The 21,764-nt window shown below is 40.1% G+C and overlaps 1 protein-coding gene across 1 annotated transcript in view; it reads right to left on the bottom strand.

Annotated features, from left to right (window-relative positions):
* The window catches only part of LOC107392130 (programmed cell death protein 10-B), a 28,011-nt gene that overhangs the window by 5,569 nt on the left and 678 nt on the right, over nucleotides 1-21,764 (bottom strand). Inside the window, exons 2-7 of the mRNA XM_015969728.3 lie at nucleotides 20,471-20,697; nucleotides 7,743-7,796; nucleotides 2,139-2,256; nucleotides 1,912-2,038; nucleotides 937-1,015; nucleotides 771-853 (exon numbers count right to left, since the gene is read on the bottom strand). Coding sequence (XP_015825214.1) covers nucleotides 771-853; nucleotides 937-1,015; nucleotides 1,912-2,038; nucleotides 2,139-2,256; nucleotides 7,743-7,796; nucleotides 20,471-20,560 — 551 coding nt within the window. The 5' untranslated portion in view covers nucleotides 20,561-20,697. The remainder of the gene's footprint in view (nucleotides 1-770; nucleotides 854-936; nucleotides 1,016-1,911; nucleotides 2,039-2,138; nucleotides 2,257-7,742; nucleotides 7,797-20,470; nucleotides 20,698-21,764) is intronic.

Consider the following 21,764-nt stretch of genomic DNA (forward strand, 5'->3'; position numbering starts at 1 on the left):
TTTGCTATCTCTCTGATAGGTTTCTTTTGTTTTTTCAGCCTAATGATGGCTTGCTTCTCTGATAGTGACAGCTCTTTGGATCTCATCTTGACAGTTGACAGCAACAGATTCCAAATGCAAATAGCACACTTGAAATGAACTCTGGACCTTTTATCTGCTCATTGTAATTGGGAGAATGAGGGAATAACACACACCTGGCCATGGAACAGCTGAGAAGCCAATTGTCCCATTACTTTTGGTCCCTGAACAAGTAGGAGGCACATATGCAAAATGTTGTAATCCCTACACCGTTCACCTGATTTGGATGTAAATACCCTCAAATAAAAGCTGACAGTCTGCAGTTAAATCACATCTTGACGATTCATTTGATATCCATTGTGGTGGTGTATAGAGCCAAAAAAAGTTAGCACTGTGTTGATGTCCCAATTTTTATGGACCTGACTGTAAATTTGACCCTTAGAGGTCCCTCGTGCATTTTTCTGTGCAGGCAGTTGTGTTTTTGAATAACTTTAGCTGTGCTGATGCAATTCTTTTTATTTTTTGCTCTGGTGTGTGTTTTGGGGGAAGTTCACTAAAAGTTCACTAAAAATAAAATCAGTCATCAGACATTAATTAGCTAATTCACTAGATTTCCTTTTCTGAACAAGAAAGCTCAACTTAGCAGCATAAACTGGACTGACTCGAGGGTCTAAAGCCAGGTAATGTGTGTTTTACACAATAAACACAAATCTTCTCCTGTTCTCTTCCATACCATCAGGGGTCACACTTACTTTCCGTCTTTGAAGTATGTTTTGAGGGTGTCACTGAAGCTTTTCGAGTACTTCACAAACTCCTTTTTCTGGTGCTCCAGGGGCTTTATGAGCATTAAAAGTAAGGAATGATTAGCAGAAGCAAAGATAAGATTTTAAACATTAACAGACATGCTCCACTACTCACTCTGCGAGTCTGGTACTGGTGTCTCTTAATGGCAGCATTGACCGAGTCCAGGAGGTCTTTTATGGCGCTTGCTATGTCTCTGTGAACAGAATGCAACTTGGATAAGAAACAGAACTTCAAACCAACTACTCAGAATGAAACACGAGGCTCTATGTTTACATAACAATCATTAAAAGTGTTCTGATATCGACTTGGGAAGAACCTCAGAACTGATTTCTCTGATCCACAAGATATTTAAGGTAACTTGTCTCTAGATCAGGGTATTCAATTCTGGGCCTGGAAGGCCGGTATCCAGCATGTTTTTGTGGTTTCTCTGCTCAAACATACTTGATTTAGTGGACGAAGCACCTATGGAGCCTCTATGCCCGGCATTGAATACTCTTGCTCTAGATCAGGGGTGTCAAATATGCGGCCCGCGGGCCGGATGTGTAAACTTTATTTTCATACTTTACAATGTAGAGTTAAAATAAACTTATCTTTGTGAGCAAGTTTTCTCTGTAATGAGTATAAATAAAACAAAGCTGTGCTCAAGGCCCACACAAGAACTTGAGTCACATCCTGAAGTTGGCTGCCACTCGGGATGTGACTTCTGATATTGATGTGCTGGTGAAAGCTAAAAGATGTAAAGTAAAATGAGTCAAATATACTTTAAGTGCTGCATGAAACTGATCTTGCCATGTGATCTGTAAGCTCTTTGGATCACTAAGGAATGTTTTTATTTGTTGATTTTTAAATTTTTTTCAAATTTTCAAGTACACTTCAGGTGTTGTACTTGTACTACACTGTCCTCAGGCTCCAGCCTTGTTTTATATTGACTGTATTAAAACAAAGAAAACAATCTGAAGTATTTTTTAATTTACCGGTCCGGCCCACTTGGGACTAGATTTCCCTCAATGTGGCCCCTGAGCTAAAATGAGTTTGACACCCCTGCTCTAGATGGTTTAAAAACCCGTGTGTTAAGTTGCAGACACTCACTTGATAGTTTGTAGAAAGCGTACTCTGTCATTGATCTCATCTGGGATTTTGCTAAGGATGTGTTTCAGTGCTCTGGCCTTCTCATTTACGTCCTGGAACTCCTGCTCAGGCCTGTCGATCATGAACTCTGCAGGAGAACATTCCCACAGATACATTTATCAACACGCTCAAAAAAACAAACATGAAATTAGGGCGAGAAAACCCAAAACATCGTTTCCTTAACTTACCTTCAACATCATCCGCCGCCATGCGCAGCAGAGATTCAGTGAAGTTGATCTGAACGTTCTTTTTCTCCAAGATCTTCATTATGATGTCCTGTGTGAGACCAGGGTTCTCCCTCTCCGCCTGTAAACGAGGTCAAACATGCATGTAGGGTAGGGGTGTAACGGTTCATGGGGGTTATTCGAACCGCTTCGGTTCGGGCAGTTCAGTTCGGTCCTCTTGCGTAGCGTTTCGGTTTATTTTTTATGTTAAATAATGAATTTTTCACACATTTGCATGATTTAAGTGCAGCAGATAAAAGTTCCTAGGCGAGTTTCCGCACGGACCCTGTATTGAGTGACGCATGGTGGCTGCACGTGCCCGGTCTCCGTTTTTAAAATGTGATCTGCAAATTCTTATCAATGTCTTTCAGAGCGGATCAGACCAGTTGACTGTCGCTGCTACTGTGGAGTCTGTGTAGAGACTCTGAACGGAGCGTTGTGTCGCCTCTCCCTCCCTTCTCTCACAGTGTGCAGACACGCAGAGGCAAACATGTAAACAAACATGTCTGCTGAACTTTTCCGCTGTGACAACTAATGTACAGATTTCATCTTACAATGAAAAATCTGGCGCAGAGGACGCTCGTTATTTAATACGAGTTTTAAAGAAGAAACTCTGGGAGGTGTGAGGCGAGTTTTTAAGAAATAAAAACATGTCTAACACAACACTCGTCTGTATGAGAATGAGCTGTGCAAATCATAGACATAAATACGTAGACGCCCCATTGGGTGCTGGAGAGTGTACCAGTGTCGCCACCATGTTAGATGGGTCTCCTCACTCTCCAAAGTCAGTGTAGAGTGAGCAACTATGCCTGTTTCTGTGCAGCCTAACAAGCAGCGTACTATTGAAAACAGATCATGTGGGATTACTAGTGACTTTTCTAGTCTACCAGATAAGATTTTATATTTAATCTTTTTTTTTATTTAATTATATTTTAATTATGATGCCGTACCTTGTGTTTGATTTTGTGAAAATGCTTGATAAAACATGTTTTTTAGTTGGGTGAGCACCTTGCTCAGTTGAAATGAATGCACTGGGGGCTAATCTATCTAAAATGGCAGTCGGCCATTACGGCATCTCCAAAAGACAGCGCCAGACCACAGGGCATCTACGTATATATGTCTGTGGTGCTAATAACCTGTGAAATAATTAAATACATCATGCTAGATTAGCAGCCTGTGATGACACCTGGTTCTGCTCACTAGGAGCCCCTTCAGATATTAAATAAATAATCTAATAATAATATACCGAAAATTCATCGAACCGAGCTCTTCAAACCACTGAACCGATTACAAGTTTAGTGTACCGTTACACCCCTAATGTAGGATGAGCAATATAAACCTGAAACTATTTCATTACTTTAGTATAAAATTCCTAAAAATAAATAAATTAATAAATAAAAATAAACAAATACAAGAAAGCAACTAAATGATCTCCTACTTCAGGATGCAGTCTCTCCTTTATTAAATTCTTATCTACATGCTGCAAATACACCTGCAGCATTTTGAAGGTGATATATAGAACATAGAGCAACATTGATAAAACGATAAAATCTTTTAGATCAGCACTGTAATGCAAAGATGATTCATTTGATTATCAATTAACAGTAAATTTGAAAATATTTAGTTTTGCTGAATAAAAACCGTGAGGCAAAATGTTTGACTGTGTGGGCTCTGATTCGTTCCATCCATCCTATACAAACAACATCTAAATCTAGTTGGAATAGTACAAATATTCAAACCGAGAGTAGACCAAATGAATACTTTGAAACAGTCCTTCTCTATAATGGTACTCTAGCGCCCTCTAGTGGTACAGATAAGAAATGCTGGTCACAGTTTGGGTTATGTCTTTTTGGGGGTTCTGCTCTTTCACATGTAGAGGTTTTGGAAAGAGTTTAGCATGTTTGTTATTAGCTATATTTGGAGAGATTTTTCTTTATAATAAATAAATGGTAAATGGCAATACACCTGCGTCACAATCCCTCTGACCACCAATGGAGGGCAAGGTGGGTTAAGCGTCTTGCCCAAGGATTCAACACCAGCATTAATTAATCAGTTTCCCTCTGGGATTAATAAAGTATTTTTGAATTGAATTTTGAATTATCTGATGGGACCCAGGATGGACCCTGCAACTTTCCAATTACTGGGTAACCACATCTGCTACCAGCACCAGCAGTCTGTAGTTTTTAGCACACAGAAAGACAATGCTTAGATGCCCTTGTAAGTGCCTGTATAGAAATATTTCAATGCAACACCATTTTAAATCTGTTCACATGAAAATATAAGACTTTTGATGTCAAACTGCTTTAGAAGAATATGGAAATAACTGATACCATAAAAACTAGTTATCTTTACAGTGATAACCAACTTGCCTGTGAGACCAGTGTAGCTTCACATCTTAAACTTTTGGGGTAAATATACTGCACTGACAAAGGACGAACCCGCTTAATGTAAGGGCAGATCTGTTACTCCCTAAAAAAAAAACTTGACTATTGTTTTTTTTTTTGTTCTTTTTTCAGGTGCTAGAGATAAATCCATGTGCAGTGTGATTAACCTTTTTTTTTTTACCTTCATCATGAGTGACTAAAAATAAAAACCAGGGAACATAAACTAATTACAAGCTAGAGTAAAAGGCTATATCCAAGTGATTACTTAGTCTGACAACTTTTCCTGCAGATATACGGGGTGGGCCATTTATATGGATGCACCTTAATGAAATGGGAATGGTTGGCGATATTAAAGTCCTGTGAAAACTTTCCGTCTTTCTTTGTGGACAAAGTCAATAAAGTCAGATCTAGCATCTCTCCCTCAGCCTTATCGCTGCCTCTCCCGACTCCAACCCGACCAGTCATCCTAGATAGCTTTGCTCCTGTTTCTTTGACTGAGTAAACCAAACTAGTTAACTCTATGAAGACCTCTGCATGCCCCCTCGACATCTTACCCTCATTTTTGTTTAAAAATGCTTTTCAGTCCATCGGTCCCAGCGTGCTCTCTATAATTAATGCTTCTCTGGTTTCTGGTCAGGTTCCTGCTTACTTTAAGAACGCTGTAATCCACCCGCTTCTTAAAAAACCGAGTCTTGACCCCTCTCTCCATAGCAGCTTCAGACCCATCTCTAAACTTCCGTTCATCTCCAAGATCTTGGAAAAGTTGTGGCTAAACAACTCACAGCTGCTCTTGATGAACATAACATCTATGATAGCTTCCAGTCAGGTTTTCGTAGAGCTCATTCTAGTGAAACAGCTCTTCTTAGGGTCTCTAGTGACCTTCTGACTCACAGTGATGCAGGGGACTGTTCTGTTCTGGTCCTGCTGGACCTGACTGCAGCCTTTGACACTGTTGACCATCACCTGCTACTGGAGAGGCTGAGAGACTGGGTAGGCCTATCAGGAACTGCTCTGGAGTGGTTCTCCTCTTATCTTTCTGAGCGCTCCTTTTCTGTGGCCGTCTCCACGTTTAGGTCCTCCACTACCTCTCTTACCCATGGTGTCCCACAAGGTTCTGTGCTGGGGCCTCTGCTCTTCCTCCTCTATCTGCTCCCTCTTCAGCACATCCTGAGCTCCATCAAAGGAATCTCCTACCATCTTTATGCAGATGACATCCAACTGTACATCTCCTTTAACCCCCAAAGACCCACGGTTGTAATATTACAACATCAGATTTAAGTCTACAAAAATAAACCTTCCCCATTTTTTTTCTTTTTAAAACCACATTTAAATTGCTAATAGGTCCTATTGTTTAGTTCTGCAACACTATTGGCTGTTAAAATGTGTAAATAGGCCCATGTGAAAGGTTAAAAAAAGATTTTGCAGATGGTTTCTAAATTTGGGTTTCTGGGGGTTAAGCCCCATGAGATGTCTAAGTTGCAGATGTTACACACCTGCTTAGATTGTATCCAAACCTGGATGGCTGGGAGCTTTCTACAGCTGGATGAAGATAAGACTAGAGATCCTCATCTGTGCTCCAGACAAGCTGGTTCCCTAAGTCAGACTCTCTTGGTCAGCTTGCTTCTCACACCAAACCCTCTGTCAGGAATCTTGGCGTGACCTTTGACCCAGCTCTCACCCTGGATTCTTATGTCAGTTCTCTTGTTCGCTCTTCCTTCTTCCATCTCAGGAACATTGCTAAGCTGAGTCCCATTCTGTCCAGCTCTGAACTTGAGACAGTTATCCACACCTTCATCTCCTCACGCTTAGACTACTGTAACTCTCTTTTCACGTGTCTGAGCAGAACCTCCCTGAACCGTCTACAGGTGGTTCAGAACGCCTGTGCTCGTCTTCTGACCAAGTCCTCCAAACACACCCACACCACCCCGCTTCTCCTCCAGCTTCACTGGCTGCCAGTCAACTTCAGCGTTCATTTCAAGATCCTGGTTCTGGTCTATAGGGCCTCACATGGACAAGCACCATCTTACATTGGTGATCTTCTTAGTCCCTACACCCCCAGCAGGTCCCTGAGGTCCAGTGATCAAAGCCTACTGGTTGTGCAGCACCAGGCTAAAGACCAAAGGTGACAGATCATTTGCTGCTGTGGCCCCCAGACTCTGGAACTCTCTCCCCCTGAGTCTGAGATCAATGGACTCAGTGGTCTCCTTTAAAAAGCAGCTGAAGACTCACTTGTTCAAGCTGGCTTTTGTATGACCTTCTTCACCACTCTCTCTTTATTCTGCTCTCCCCACCTATTCCACCTTCCTCAGGATCCACTGATTTCCCTCTTTCCTATTCACTCTCTCTCTTTAACATTTTTTCTTTTAAATCCCAATTGCCTATTTTTGCTCATTTTAAATATATTTTGAAACATTTTCTAAATGCTTTTTTATATTTTTACATTTTTGTTTTGTCTTTGTGAAGCGCCTCGTGATTTTTATCTTGAGAGGCGCTGTATAAAAGATTGTTTCTTCTTCTCGTCATGTCAGAAACCCCGTAGCTTCTGGGGCCAGTTTCAAACTGTCCTTTCTGGGGCTCTCAGGACCCAGGTCTGCATGAACCCCTTCCTAGCTATTTTTGAGCTCCCAGTTGATACCGTCTTGCTCGCAGCCCACCTATTCAGTACCACTGCATTAGAGGAACCACTAGTGCAAGGTGTATTTCAATTTGAGTGAGCAGATAAAAAAAATAATAATACATTTCCTGCAGATGAAAGTAAAAACGAACACATTCATGCAGCTGTTCTGCCCCTTAGTGGCCGAATAAGTACATGAATGGAGAAAAGAAATTAGGACTCACAATTTAGGCCGATACTGAAAATCGTAATAATAATAAATAACTAATTTACATTGAAATGAAATGTCATTTCTTTTAAACATCAAAACATTACTAGCATTCTAATACTGCACACATGATGTCTAAATAAAATTGTTAAGCTTAGTTTTTCATGGTTTGATTGGTGCAAGTTGTTTTCTTTGTAGGAATATGTGATGCAAAGTTGTTCTGCTGTCATTTCTAAACGGGAAATTAACATACATCAAGTCAGAGTCAAACATACAAAACTGTCGTTCTTTCTGCATAAAAGTGGAAGTCAATGCTAAAAGATAGCATGCAGGTCACGTTATTAGTGTAAGTTCCAGCTCACCTTCTTGAAAGCTGCTCTGAGCGTCTGAGCTGCCGATAGGTTGATCCTCTCCAGCTAAAAAGGACAAAAACAAGTGAGGAGTGAATGTCTCAGTCAGAACCAAACACATTGGGGGTGGTGAAGTCACTTTGTGTTTTCAGTACATGACATGGTACAGTACTGTTCTACTGGGTTCAGCAGGGATTTGAGCTGAGGGGTCTGCCAGGGCTTATTATTCAATAAACAACTCACTATCTCAAACACATCACAGTCCCGTGATGTGGACTGAAATGCTGCGGTGGGACGTTAAAGACCAAGTTCACTTGTTTATTATAATGAATGTCTTGTGAGTCGACCTCTGTGGAAAAAATGCTCTTGTGCTCCTGTTTCAGCCACTAGAGGTTAGCCAGACTAAAGATGAGCAGAAAACTGCAGGATATGGAGTCTAACTCATTATTTCCTGATATCTGAACATCTCTCCTCTGATTGGCTAACAGCAACATGACTCTACCACCAACTTTGTTTGCTTAGCTTTGTTTGTATGTATGTACAAGTTAGATTTGAATAATTTTAGAAGCTGGTAAAAAACTAAGAATTTTCATAAAGGTACATCTAAAAAGAAGAAGACTGAAAAAGTTCACTATTTTAGTGACTCATTTCAGAAGGAGAAACTCATATATTACAGAGTGAAATATTCACATCTTTGCCTATATTTTGTATTTTTAATAAGTATGGCCTAAATGTATGGAAGCATATGTGTAACATAAATAATTTTATTGAGCAGTAGCAGAAATGATATTTCATTTTCATATTAAGAACTGCCAAATTTGACTCATAAAAATTAATAAGCAATCTTCCAAACTGCTTTTTAATTTTCTTCTTCATCATTGCTTATTCTGTAACTTAATGAAAGGTATTGAGAACAAAACATTTCAGATTTAATTTTCAAATAACGCTCCAGCAAAAATGTAACAAAATTCAATTAGAAATGTCAAAAAAATTAAAAAGCTGTTCAGAGGATTGCTGTATCATTTTAATTGTGAGTCACACTAAGCAGTTGTAAAGTGAAAATGAAAATGCATTTCTGCTAATGGATTTTAATTTTCAGATTAGACATTTCAAATAGAATTTTGTTACACATTTGTTGGTGTGTTCAGTGTTTCCCCTAGGAATTTTTCCAGCTATGGCGGGGGGGGGGGGGGGGGGGGGGGGGGGGGGGCTTTTTTGAGAAATTATGACAAGTCTCTAATAAATAAAGTAAAAATTTCCAGTGCAGATTGGAGAAAACCCATAGAAGCACTGATTTGATCTCATTTCAGAGAAAAATAGAACAGGTTAGATGTACCTAATAAATAAAATTACTAACAAACTCAGGAATCTTTCTTTGCTTCACTGTTCTGGTGCTGACAATATCACTAATGCGGACCAAAGGAGATACACAGATGAATGCACCTCTTATTTATTATTTGGAGACTACATTTACTGCAGCTGGCAGAGGCAGAGATTGTTTCTATTGATACACGGAATTTACAGAATCATTTTAAATTTTAATAGGGCAAGACTGCAGGAGGGAGCGGTAAAATACAGGGGGTCCCCAGCAAAAACAAAAAACTTTACGAGTCTGATCAAACCCGCTGGTTTTCCATCAGGCAGTCACGGGGCAGCTCCAACGACCCAGTGGCTGTGCTGGGTCAATGTTATCAAGCTCAGTCCGGTGTCGGTACAAGATCTGCTCGGGTGCTAAATTGGCTCGGGGTCCTTCGACTGCCGATGACGTCAAAGTACGGCAAACCCACTCGGACAAAATACACTACACATCTATACTGTTGGAAAGAATTTAGCAGTTTTGTTATTAAAATGATGTTTCTTACGACGTAAGTTTGTGTTTATAATGGTATTTGTAAAATAAAACACTATATTGTATTCATAATGTTGAACTCCTCTTTGAGCAAATCCCTTGAAAAATCATTGGTATTAGCAACACCTGTGAAATTGTATTTGCAGGAAAGAAGTGTGTCCCGTTTATTGAAGTATTTTGTGTTTAGAGTTTTTGGCGTCTTGTCCATGCGTAGTTCAGTTACGCTCATAGCTGCTAGCCAATACTCTGGAGTTAAAAGTGTTCTGGCTTTACTAAAATACCTGTCTGTACTTATTTGATTGATGGTAGTTTTACTTTCTATTAGACTCCAAATGTAATCATTTGGCACGTTTCTAATTCATAATTTGTAATAATGTAATCGGTGATATTAGCATTAGCATTCCTATGGGTTTTTCCATGTATATTAGCATTGCGCTAACCACTCGCTGCCAAATTGCAGCCTTTGCGATTAGAAAATCTCCTTTTGTCACATCGCAATTTAATTGCACATGCAGTTAATCGTTCAGCCCTAATATACATGCAGCTCTATGCTAAAAGTGTATTTTCAAAGAGGTAATGATGGATTTCTTTGAAAAAGTTGTCCATCTTTCCAACGGAAAGATTTGCCTGGACCAACGTAACGTGATAACAACGTAACGTGATTACGTAATTCCGTAAGGTTCATGTTCAGCCAATCAACTACTTAGACGTCATCGGCAGTCAACGGACCCCGAGCCGATTTTGCACCCGAGAAGATCTTGTACCGACACCGGCTCGGCCGTGAACGAGCCGAGGCGACGTCGTGCTATGCTTAAGAAGAAGTGTTATTTTCCCGCTTCAGAAGAAGCGTCCAACGTGTTTTTACGCTTTCTCCGAGACATGTCACATCGCTAAGTTGTTAGCGCCACGCGCTAACGCGTCAATAAGCGCCTCGTGATTTTTATCTTGAGAGGCGCTATAGAAATTATATTTTCTTCTTTTTCTTCTTCAATAGTGCAACGTAGCCTGCTGGGGGTTTTAAGGGTTCAGATGAAACACCCGACCTCTCACGCTGCTCACACATCGATCCTAAGTTGTCGCTGTTGCGCTCACGCCGTAATACAGTATTAGATGCAGTTAAAGTCAGACATGAAAAAATAAATAAATTTTACATGAGCAAGTGATGATTAGCCTGGTGGGGGGAGGAGAACCTGGCCTAATAAGCACTGGAAGAAACCCTGTCAAGATCGTCAACACTCGTTTATCTTAATGCTATTGAAACATGTAAACCACAAAGCATTATATCCACTGCTACCTTTCTAATATTAAACTCAGTAACTTATGCTGTAACTTCACCTTGCCCTGCCTGCTCCTTGCTGCCCGCCGGCTGTGATCACAAGCGACAACATAGTAGTTTCTGCTGCTTATTCGGGAAACAGCGCAAAAAAAAAAACTTGGGATCTTGTAGGCATGGCGGTGGGATTTCAGCCGTGGCGGGCCGCCACGGCTACGCCTATGTAAGGGAAACCCTGGTGTTATTTGAAAATTAGTTCTCAAATGCCTTTTTCTTTATCATTTTCATGTAGTCACAGAATAAGCATGATGAAGAAGAAAATGAAAAAGCAGTTTTGAGAAATGCTTTTTCATTTTAATTGTGAGACACACTAAGCAGTTGTGTAGTGAATAGCATTTCTGCTAATGCAGTTTAATTTTCTAATTTGACATTTCTAATTGCATTTTGTTACATTTTTGCTGGAGCGTAATTTTAAAATTAAATCTTAAATGTTTTTTTTCTTTATACTGTTCATTAAGTCACAGAATAAGCAATGATGAAGAGGAAAATTAAAAAGCTGTTTGGAAGATTGCTTATTAATTTTACTTATGAGTCAAATTTGGCAGTGGTAACATGAAAATGAAATATAATTTCTGCTACTGCATAATAAAAGGATTTGTGTTACACATACGCTTCCATATGCAGGTAATAAAAACCCAAAAAATCAGTATAAAAAAAATCCGGAAAAGGTTAAAATTTTGGAAACTCGTGGCGTCCAAACCTAATCCTCTAATTAACTCGAGCACCTGCAGATGTTTCCCGACCATTTAAATGGTCTCAGATATGGCTCAGTAGGATCCACAATCATGGTGAAAACTGCTGACCAGACAACAGTCATGGCCACCTTCCACAAGGAGGGGATGTCAGAAAAGGTCATCGCTAAGGAAGCTGCTGTATTCAAGCAGATTTATAGAAAGGTGAGTGAAAGTGGTAGAAATACGTGCCAACAACTGGGAGAACAGCCTGGAGAGGACTGTTGACATAAGTCCATTCGAGATTTTGTGGGAGCTTCACAAGGAGTAGGCTGACGCTGGAGTCTGACTATCAAGAGCCTCTAGGACCAACCAATTCTACACATGAGCTACAAATGTTCTATTCCTTGCGTCAGACCTCTACAGACCTAGCTAGACATACAGTAGGGGTGCACCAAAAACCTGACTTGCCGATACCGATTACGTCAATGTTTCAATTTCCTTTTATTGAGAAAACCAACATGAATACTCATGAAACAATACCAGTTTCAACTGGACATGAGGTAATGTTCTCAAAAATAAATGAACATATTGAGCACTGCTGTTTGAACTGCAAAATCATATTTGTTCCTTTAGACTTTAATTTTTCTAATTTTGAAAACAAAACTTTTGTACCCGTTTTGACACACTTGCAGAGTTTTTCCTGCATTCAAATTTGCATGGCGGCCTCCTCCGGCTAGTTTTGTGTCGCCCCAGTCAGATTTCACTCTGCCCCCAGCTACATGGATGTTATTTTAACTACACAGGCGCTTAATCAGCAGCAGTGCACCAAAAAGCACTAAAACCGCTGCAGACAAAGATCAAAAATTGCTTTTCTCACTAGAAGCAGACCACCTCAGAAAGAGAGCTGAAAAACAGTCTTGTTACACCCTGAAAAAAGGCAGGCCACCAAGATATGTAAGCAAGCTATGCTATCCAGGCTGGGCCGACCAGGTACTGATGGGAGTGGCCCATTTCTGAGGTGGCCTGCTTCAGGCTGACCAGGGCCAACACACCCACTGCTGACTGATAAGCCGGCTTATCACACATTCCATTAGAGCAAGCCTCTGATTGGTGGGTAGAATCAGCCCACATGGGCTTAAGGCATGCTCAATTCATTATCATTCATTATCATGCTGATTGCCTAGAAGCTGAAAATGTCTCTGACTGCATTCCTTGCATACCTAAGCAAGGATGTGTGGAATCAACCGGGCCAGGCTGGGGCCGACTGGAGCTATCCGGGCAGGGCCGACCAAGTACAGATGGGAATGGCCCTTAAAGAGCAAGTCACCCCCAAATCACATTTTTTTTTTTGCTGATAAACTACATAAAGGAGTGTCTAATCATGCTACAGACACGTGTCGTCAATAATTTGGCAGTTCAGTGCATCTTGGTTAAAATTGAAATATTCTGCCTAAAACTGTCAGTGTTGCGCCGTCGTCAGGGAAAAATTCTGCACTGTATTTGAATTTAAATCTGCCACTGCTATTGGCTAAGAGGTATGCTATGATGTCATCTGGTACATTATGATGTCATAATGCCATTGTGAGCCTGTGTGGATTTGTTAGCAGCTCCGCCCTCTCGGTCTGCCAAGTAACAGCATTTGTTGCATTTTTCAAACATGAAGTAAGTTTCTTGTAGGGGGTGACTTGCTCTTTAAGTGCAGTTTAAAATTGGAAGTGGGCACCGGCATTCGGGATGAGGCTGAAAAATCCCCCTGCCAAATGCCGTTGAATGTGCTCACTCCCAAGGCCCTAAGTGTGTGTTTGCGTGGAATGTCGTTGGTGGAAGTGTTTAATGTGCAAAAACAGTTGGGGTGCAGGTTGCCACAGGAATGCGGAAATGGGGTCCATACCCACACCCCCTGACTTGTCCACCCCCAAGGTCCTATGTGTATGATTGTGTGAGGATGTGAGGGAGCAGGAGGAGAAAAATGTGTGGAGATGGGGGGAATGGCTAGTTGGACTTGTAGTATATAATTCACAAACGCTTCTATCTTTGAACATAATTTGAACTGGATTATTGCCAAGTTCCAACCCGTACATAATAGACATGTCACCATTAGATTGTTAGCAGCTGAAATTGAATGTTATTACCATTTCCAATATAAATACATGTTAATGAAATGCGTTATATTTTACTGGATATATTTGTGTTATTTTGACTAAGAATTTTCCTAGGACTGGTTGTTAAAGATCCCTTTCAGCACAACAATCGAATGAAAAGTTGGTGGAGTGAGCTTTGCCATAGATGTCGTGGTGAAACCGGCGCGACACATCTTCAGTTGTTGTTATTGTTATTAATACAAACTTAAAATGTTACTGAAATGTAGGTCAACTATTTTAAAATATTTTTTACTATAAATATCAGATGGGAAAAAGGAAACTAAACACCAGTCTAATGCATATTATTGAGCCTTTTTTTTATTATTTTGCCTTTAAAATGGTGAGGCATGCACAGAGTATGCATGTGCTGGTGCATGGTCAGGATGGTACCACCTCTGCCTCAATTTGAGCCAGGAAAAACCTTGCACTTGTCCAAATTAAATATTTTATTTGCTTTAACAATAACAAGAGGTGCACTGATTGCAGTTTTTGGCTGATCACAGGTCTTGAAAAAAACCCCGAGATCGAGGCCGATAGATCGGTGCAGCCCTAGACAAAACAACAGAACTATCTTACTTGAGCTAAGAATAAAAATAATGGGGTATCATTTATAAGCTTGTTTATGCACAAAAAGGAGCTGTAAAACCACGTAGGTAAATGTCTATGCAAACTATGTGATAACAGAAATACACGTGACAGGAAAATGTGTGCAACTTGAGGCAAACCCTGGTGCAAGCACACTGTGAAGACTGGGAAACTGGTGAGATGGTGAGAACCATCAACTGCCACCCAGGTCTCTGAACATAGAATAAAAATTAATTTAAGAAATAACAGCATGTTCATATGAAAGTCTTCAAATTACATAGGACACTGCCCTTATTGGTGCATTAAATTGCAGTGGCACTCCTTAAAGATCACATCAATGAGGGAGTTTGGGAGTTTTTAAACACAAAAAGATTTTCTGGTCCAATTTCAGGCCTGTGTGGTATACTGGTTTGGACAACTGATGTTTATTTTTGTTATGACATGAAAATTTAATATACCACTATAACCCAGACAATGTTCAGACTGGTCACAGTGGAAAAGTGTTTCAGTGGGAACACAAACACCACAGGAAAGTTTTGAACAAAGAATGACTGGGAGGGAGCTGTCAAGTGGAAATGCACGCTCTTGACCCAGAGGAACTCATTCCAATGAAGAGTCACGTCTGTGGTTTGGAAGTTTTTCTAAAAGGCCAAACGTGGACCAAAACAACTATCTATTGCAAATGCTGTTGAGCAAATGTGATTGCAAAATCAGGGTTTTTTCCTGGCTCAAATTGAGGCAGAGGTAGTACCATCCTGACCATGCGCCAGCACATGCATACGTTAAGTGTTCTAATCTAAGCTTCTGTTGATTAATTGAATATTCCATTTGACGTTTTAAGTGAAACAAAACTGGTTTGCAGCTAAAAAAAATGAAATAAAACAACAAAATTATCAGGTTGAAATAACAGACTCTTATTATAAAAGGCTCAATAATACGCATTAGATTGGTGTTTAGTTCCCTTTTTCCCATCTGATATTCATAGTTAAAAATATTTTTTTAATTTTTGACCTACATTTTAGGTTTGTATTATTAACACTCATCTTAGTCAAAATAACACAGAAATATATCCAGTAAAATATAATGCATTTGATTAACATGGATTTGTGTTGGAAATGGTAATAACATTTCTGCTGCTGACAATGTAATGGTGGCATGTCTTTTATGTACGGGTTGGCAATAATCCAGTTTAAATTATGTTCAAAGATAGAAGCGTTTGTGAATTATATACTACAACGACTTGCCTTAGTCTTGTAGCAGTAATGTGACTCGCATCTGCAGCGGTTCTGATCCATAGTGCTGCAGAATAAACAGGATGGTGGGGCTTTTCATCCGCTTGTAGAGTCTAGTCTTTCTTAGTTTTACGATCATCATATTTTTCTGTGCACCACTTGATCGTGAGACTGCTACCCGTTAGCTTTAGGATTAGCCAATCTGCGTGTAGCTGCACTTTTGATCCCAAACTTTGGATCGGTTCTGCCTTTGTGCCTTTGCTGGTTCCTTTATTTTCCTCCACTGAATCCAGATGACCACACGAGGTGCTTACAGGAAAGTTTTTGAACAAAGAATGACTGGGAGGGAGCTGTCAAGTGGAAATGCACGCTCTTGACCCAGAAGAACTCATTCCAATGAAGAGTCATGTCTGTAACGTCTGCGCCTCGTGATTTTTATCTTGAGAGGTGCTATAGGAATGATACTTTCTTCTTCTTCTTCTTCTTCACACTGTGCGCCAGTATAAAGCATTTTTTTTACACGTAACTTACTTTTGTTCAATACATTTCTGGGGAAAATAGTAATTCAAAGATGTTGCACCAGTGTTACGTTTAAAAATAGACAGACACGCGCACAGTTTTTTTTTTTTTTTGTCGCACTGTACAGCCCTGCTCTGGTATGGAAGAGCCTGGGGGAAAATCAGGACATAAATAGCACCAACCATAGACAAGTACCAACTAGCGAGAAAAGCAATTTTGATCTTCTTTTTCTGCAGCGGTTTTGGCGCTTTTCGGTGCGCCGCTGCTGATACAGCGCCTCTGTAGTGGTGCAACGCTGCAACTGCAGTTAAAATAACATCAATATAGCTGGGGGCAGAATGAAATCAGACTGGGGCAGCACAAAATTAGCTAGAGGCAGCCGCCACGCAAATTTGAATGCAGGAAAAACCCTGGCAAAATAATGGCCACCAAAAGTTCCCAAGCGTGGACATTTCTGCAGCTTACTGCTCTCCACTGGGATAAGTCAAACACAGAGATGTCATTTCACCACGTGTGTGTGTGAGACGACCAATGTGACTTTAACTTTGGCCGGTGGAAAGATAGCAACTGATTCATCACCATAGGCGAAAACACGAGTACCAAGAACGTCTTAAAACTAAGATCCGTATCCCTTCTAATCTAATGCTAAATTTAAAAGTAGCAGTCAGCTGTCACCCCAGACAAGTTCACTAAAGGGACTGCATGTGAGACAAAAAGCAAGCAATGGGGGGAAACAACAAACACAATCACATTCCACCTTGTCAAGAATGACATTCATATAAATGCTGTAGAGCAGGGGTATTCACTTCCGGGCCTGGAGGGTCGGTATCCGGCACGTTTAAGTTTTAACCCTGCTTCAACACACCTGATTTCAGTCAGCAGGTAATTAACAGGCTTCTGCAGAGCCTGATAAGCTGCTGTGCAGGTGATTCAAGCACTAAATCAAGTATGCTGGAGCAGAGAAACCACAAAAACAGGCTGGACACCAGCTCTCCAGGCCTAGAACTGAATATCCCAGCAGTAGAGAAAGGCAGCTTCAAGATGATGGTGAAAACTTTGGATCCCAGCTATGTCCTGCTGAAGCGTAAACATTTCAGCAGCACGGCGCATCCGCCATGCAGTCGAAACAGGAGGAAATGACAGACCAAATATTCAAGGGATTATGTCTTTACCATATAGACATGGAAAAAAACAAAATGATGCAGTTCATATGACAGTAAAATAAGCTTTTTAAAGCCAATCAACTGCAGTAATTCTTTTCTTTTCAGAAGATAATGTGGATAACAACAGTCCTGTATGAAAAAAATAAAAATAAATATCTTAAAACCAGTATGACTGATACGAAAAACATGCCATGCCTTATGTCCAACCATGATGATGACTGGCTGATCATCCAATTTAGACTCCCTATAACGGACCTATAAGCGGGTCGGCCCATGTTTAATCGGTCGACCCACCACAATGTAATCACAGTGAACCTGCAGCTTTTGATCACTCGGGTTTCCTGCAACCAGCTAATTTCAGTTAGCCTGGCAACAGCCAGATCTCTATGTGTTGCCTCGCCCCGTGTCGAGTCTACACGTTTCGATCTGGAATCTCTGCCGCAGAAACCGTCTGAAAGAGGGAGGGCTATGTGGTAGAATATTTAGAGCTGATTGGAGGATGCGTTACCATATTTTGTCCTTAGCCAATCACAGTAACAGCTCAAATGACGAATTTACCATGCGTGCCTGGAAAACAACAACTTGCTCAAGCTTCATTCATTCACTCACGCAGCAGTTACCCTGTCTTTGAGTGATTTCTGCCGGTTTTGCAAGAAGAATGTGTGCACAAAGGGCAGTGTTTCCCCAGCCAGGCTATGCATTGTCTCCACCCCCTCTTCCCAGCCCTAACTTCTCCACTTACACGGACAACAGACGGCAGTGAAACAAACCGCAAGCCTCCCCTCTGCTGATACCAACGAGAAACTGTAGCAACCCCCGACCCCCCCCCTCTCACTATCCGGCCCGCGAAGCTTATCAAGTTTTCTGGGATGTTTACAGCCACACGGTTATGTTATTCGAACATTCCATCATAGTTCCAAAATTAGTTATTCCATTCCGTTACAAAGTTGACTCTACATCTTTTCTGGCCGTGACATAAGCGTGTTTCAGTCAGTATCATTTGGACGTTTAATAATTAAAATTTAGGCTGTTTATTACTGTAAAAAAATCTAATAAATACCATTACTGTAATAGAATATCATTAGTGGACATTCGCTTTGACACGTACATGAAGTCACCTAGTGGATGTACACTTACAACTGATTCACAACATGCTCTATGTTGAACTACACGTATCTAGTTGTCAAAATAACATTTATACATGTAACTGTAGACATGTACAATTATATCTAAATGGATTTTAAGGGAATTTTCTGTTACATTTGTTTTAACAAATTAAAGACGTCCGACCGCAACCATTTTTAGCCGTGGACACCACGTTGCCGTTGTGATTAATGTTTGCTGTTAGCGTCAACCGACGCTGTGTTTGTTTTGCTAAGCCGAGCGCTTGATTCTATCGTCAAAACTAAAGCTTGGTTTATGCTTGACGCATTCACTTTCCGCTTGGTGATGCAGCTTGCGGATGGAACGCGCTTCACAACTCGCAGCGTTTATGGTTCATGCGGCATGTCTCTGCGGTGAGCCAATATTCTCCCAAACTGTAGGGGGCAACATGGAGCTCTACGGCATGCATCCAACACTACACCATAGTAGAAGTAAAAATTACTGTTGTTTAAAACATGGCATTCCAGCATTTTTTAACAGTGTCCTCATCTTTTCTGACAGTGCGAGCTATTTCTCTCCAAGAATTATTAACAACATGTTTATCACGGTGATCTTTGAGAGCTGAATCGTACAAATGTCTGTATTTACGAACCTCTGCCATAACTAGTTCTTGCCGGTCCGCCATGTTTTTCCGCATCCGACCGACCGCGTGGTTAGAAAATTTCCTTGGTGCGCGGTGCGGAAATTTTAGGCCGTGCGGAGGCGCGGTGGAGGGGCGTGGTTGTTAAAATGATGCAATTTCACCGCGTGGGGCCGTGCGGACCTCGCGGACGCGTCAAGCTTAAACCAAACTTAAGTCCCACCCTACAGCACAGTACTGACTAGGGATGAACGATTTAGGAAAATAATCTAATTGTGATTTTTTTTCTATATTGCAATAGCGATTTAATTCACAATTATTTTCTCAAGGGGCTTTTCTCATATTTTTCAACAGAAGCAAAAAAAACCCTATGTAACTTGCACTGAATATGAACAAGTTTATGTATCTACATATATATCTACATATCATATCAACAAGTTTATTTGTCTACATAAATACTAACAAGTAACAACAACATTTTGCATTTGAAGTTGCGATGCTTTGCAGCCAGGAGCACATCCCTTGTAGGAGCATAGGTATTAGCATCAACTGTGAAAATTGATTTGTAGGAAAGAAGTGTGTCCCATTTATTGGTCTTTTGTGTTTACAGTTTTTGACGTCTGGTCCATGCAGAGCTTCCATAGTTCAGCTACGTTCATAGCTGCTAGCCAAAACTCTGTGGAGTTTAAGTCTCTTACAGTTTTTTGAGCTTTACTAAAATATCTGTCTGTACTTATTTGATTAATGGCAGTTTTTACTTTTTTATTAGTGTCCAAATGTAAATATTTGGCACGTTCCTAAGCCATAATTTGTAAGAATGTAATCTGCAATATTAGCATTAGCATCCCTATGGGCTTTTCTATGTATATTAGCATTGCGCTAACCACTTGCTGCCAGTCAAATCGCAGCCTTTGCGATTAGAAAATCTCCTTTTGTCACATCGCAATTTAATTGCATATGCAATTAATTATTCAGCCGTAGTGCTGACACACGATTGGTCCGGCCTATTTTAGGCCGGAGGTCGGACGGTTTGAACTGGAACGGTACAAGATGGATTCTCCTGAGTTTGGAAAACTCCAAATCTCGCGAGGATTCATCTTGCAGTGCAAGGTTACATTTCAGTAGGAATTAGACGACGGGTACACTCATATTGACTTGATGTGATAAAGAACAAATGACATTTCCTGCCAAAAGTGGTGTAATATTTATGCAATATTCACATTTTTGGAGACATTGAAATATAGGTTTCTATTATCTGTATGAGACAATAATCAAAATTACAAGAACTATAGGCTTGAAATGGTTCATTTTATGTGAAATGACTATTTAGGTGCTTCGCTTTCTGAAATGAGTGACAAAATATATTACACTGCTTCATAATAATCTAATTGTTTCAGGTGTGCCCACATTGTTCTGATACATTAACCTTAAATTCTGTCACTCATCATATTCGTTTTTTTTTATTAAATAAAGCAACATATTTGACATTGGAAGGCTTACCTCCTTAAAAACGGGATACATCACAGCGTAAAGCGTCATGGATACCATGGAGTTTGTCTCCGCTTCATTCTTCATCTCCTCCATTGTCATCCTCCAGTGGAGGAGTAGCTCTTGTCAAAATGATGAAGAGGAAACTGCTCCTCAGCCACACTCACTCTCTCTCTCACACACACACACACACGCACACACACACACTCAGAAACCAAGCAAGTTCCAGAGATAAGAGCCTGAAAAATAAAATAGAAAAAGGACATTTTTGGGAAATGAATGAAGTTATATCTGCTCATATTTTCTTTTTACGTTGATGGAATGCAGAACATGCATCAGTTACAATGTGACTGAATTAAATCACAGTAGTTAATCTGTCACAGTTCGGTTTAAACATGGGTTTGGATGATCACACATCCCTGATAATTGTAGTTAGACGTTTAAATTTGAATAAGAACTGGATATGTCACATGATTTTGCAACAATCTTGAAAATCGACTGCCCTGACTATTTATCTTATTCAAACACAAAAATAAGCACTACTTCCTCACCCAGATAAATTTCATTATAATAGAACACAAAACATTTGCAAAAGAAGCTGCAGATAAACCAGGCTTTAAAAAAATACAATCTAAATATGCTCTTTCTAATGATGTGATTGTTCAATAACAAGATTATGAATGAAAATCAATAATAATCTTAAATCAATTATTTTTATGATTAGCAATCAACATGTACGATTAGAACATCCATAAAATTAAATCATGTCAGTTTATCACAAACATGTCATTACACACCCTCACATACATCTTTACACTCACCAGTACTGACCGCCTAATCTATCCTGTTCTGGTTAATAATGAGGAAGTGATCCTTTGTATTCTGGTTTAATCTGAAGGAGGGGAGTGGTACAATCATACGTTTTATGTATGGCAGCACGGATTAAATGTCTACACAACAACTTCACTCTGAACAACAGGGACTATTTGGACACACTATAGCATCGTAGGCAAATGAGTTAAAACTGACAAATACTTGACAGAATAGATTAGGAGAGCTGAATGTAAATCATACGAATTTGATGTATTTTCAGCATGTTGTGTATTTGTGATTGTCCAGGTTTGTTATGGAGAAAATGACACATATTATTTTTTTTAATGGAGTGTCTGAAGTGACTGCTGGTTTACTGGAAAGCTAAACAAATCAAATGATAGCCTAAGGTAATGCTACAAGCTAGTAGAAGTATGGAACGGAAAACTAAACGGTGTTGGGTAAAACAGAGTAACCCGATTTATTTGTGATATCG

This window comes from Nothobranchius furzeri, chromosome 18 (assembly GCF_043380555.1).
Source record: "Nothobranchius furzeri strain GRZ-AD chromosome 18, NfurGRZ-RIMD1, whole genome shotgun sequence".
In the NCBI taxonomy this organism is placed as follows: Eukaryota; Metazoa; Chordata; class Actinopteri; order Cyprinodontiformes; family Nothobranchiidae; genus Nothobranchius; species Nothobranchius furzeri.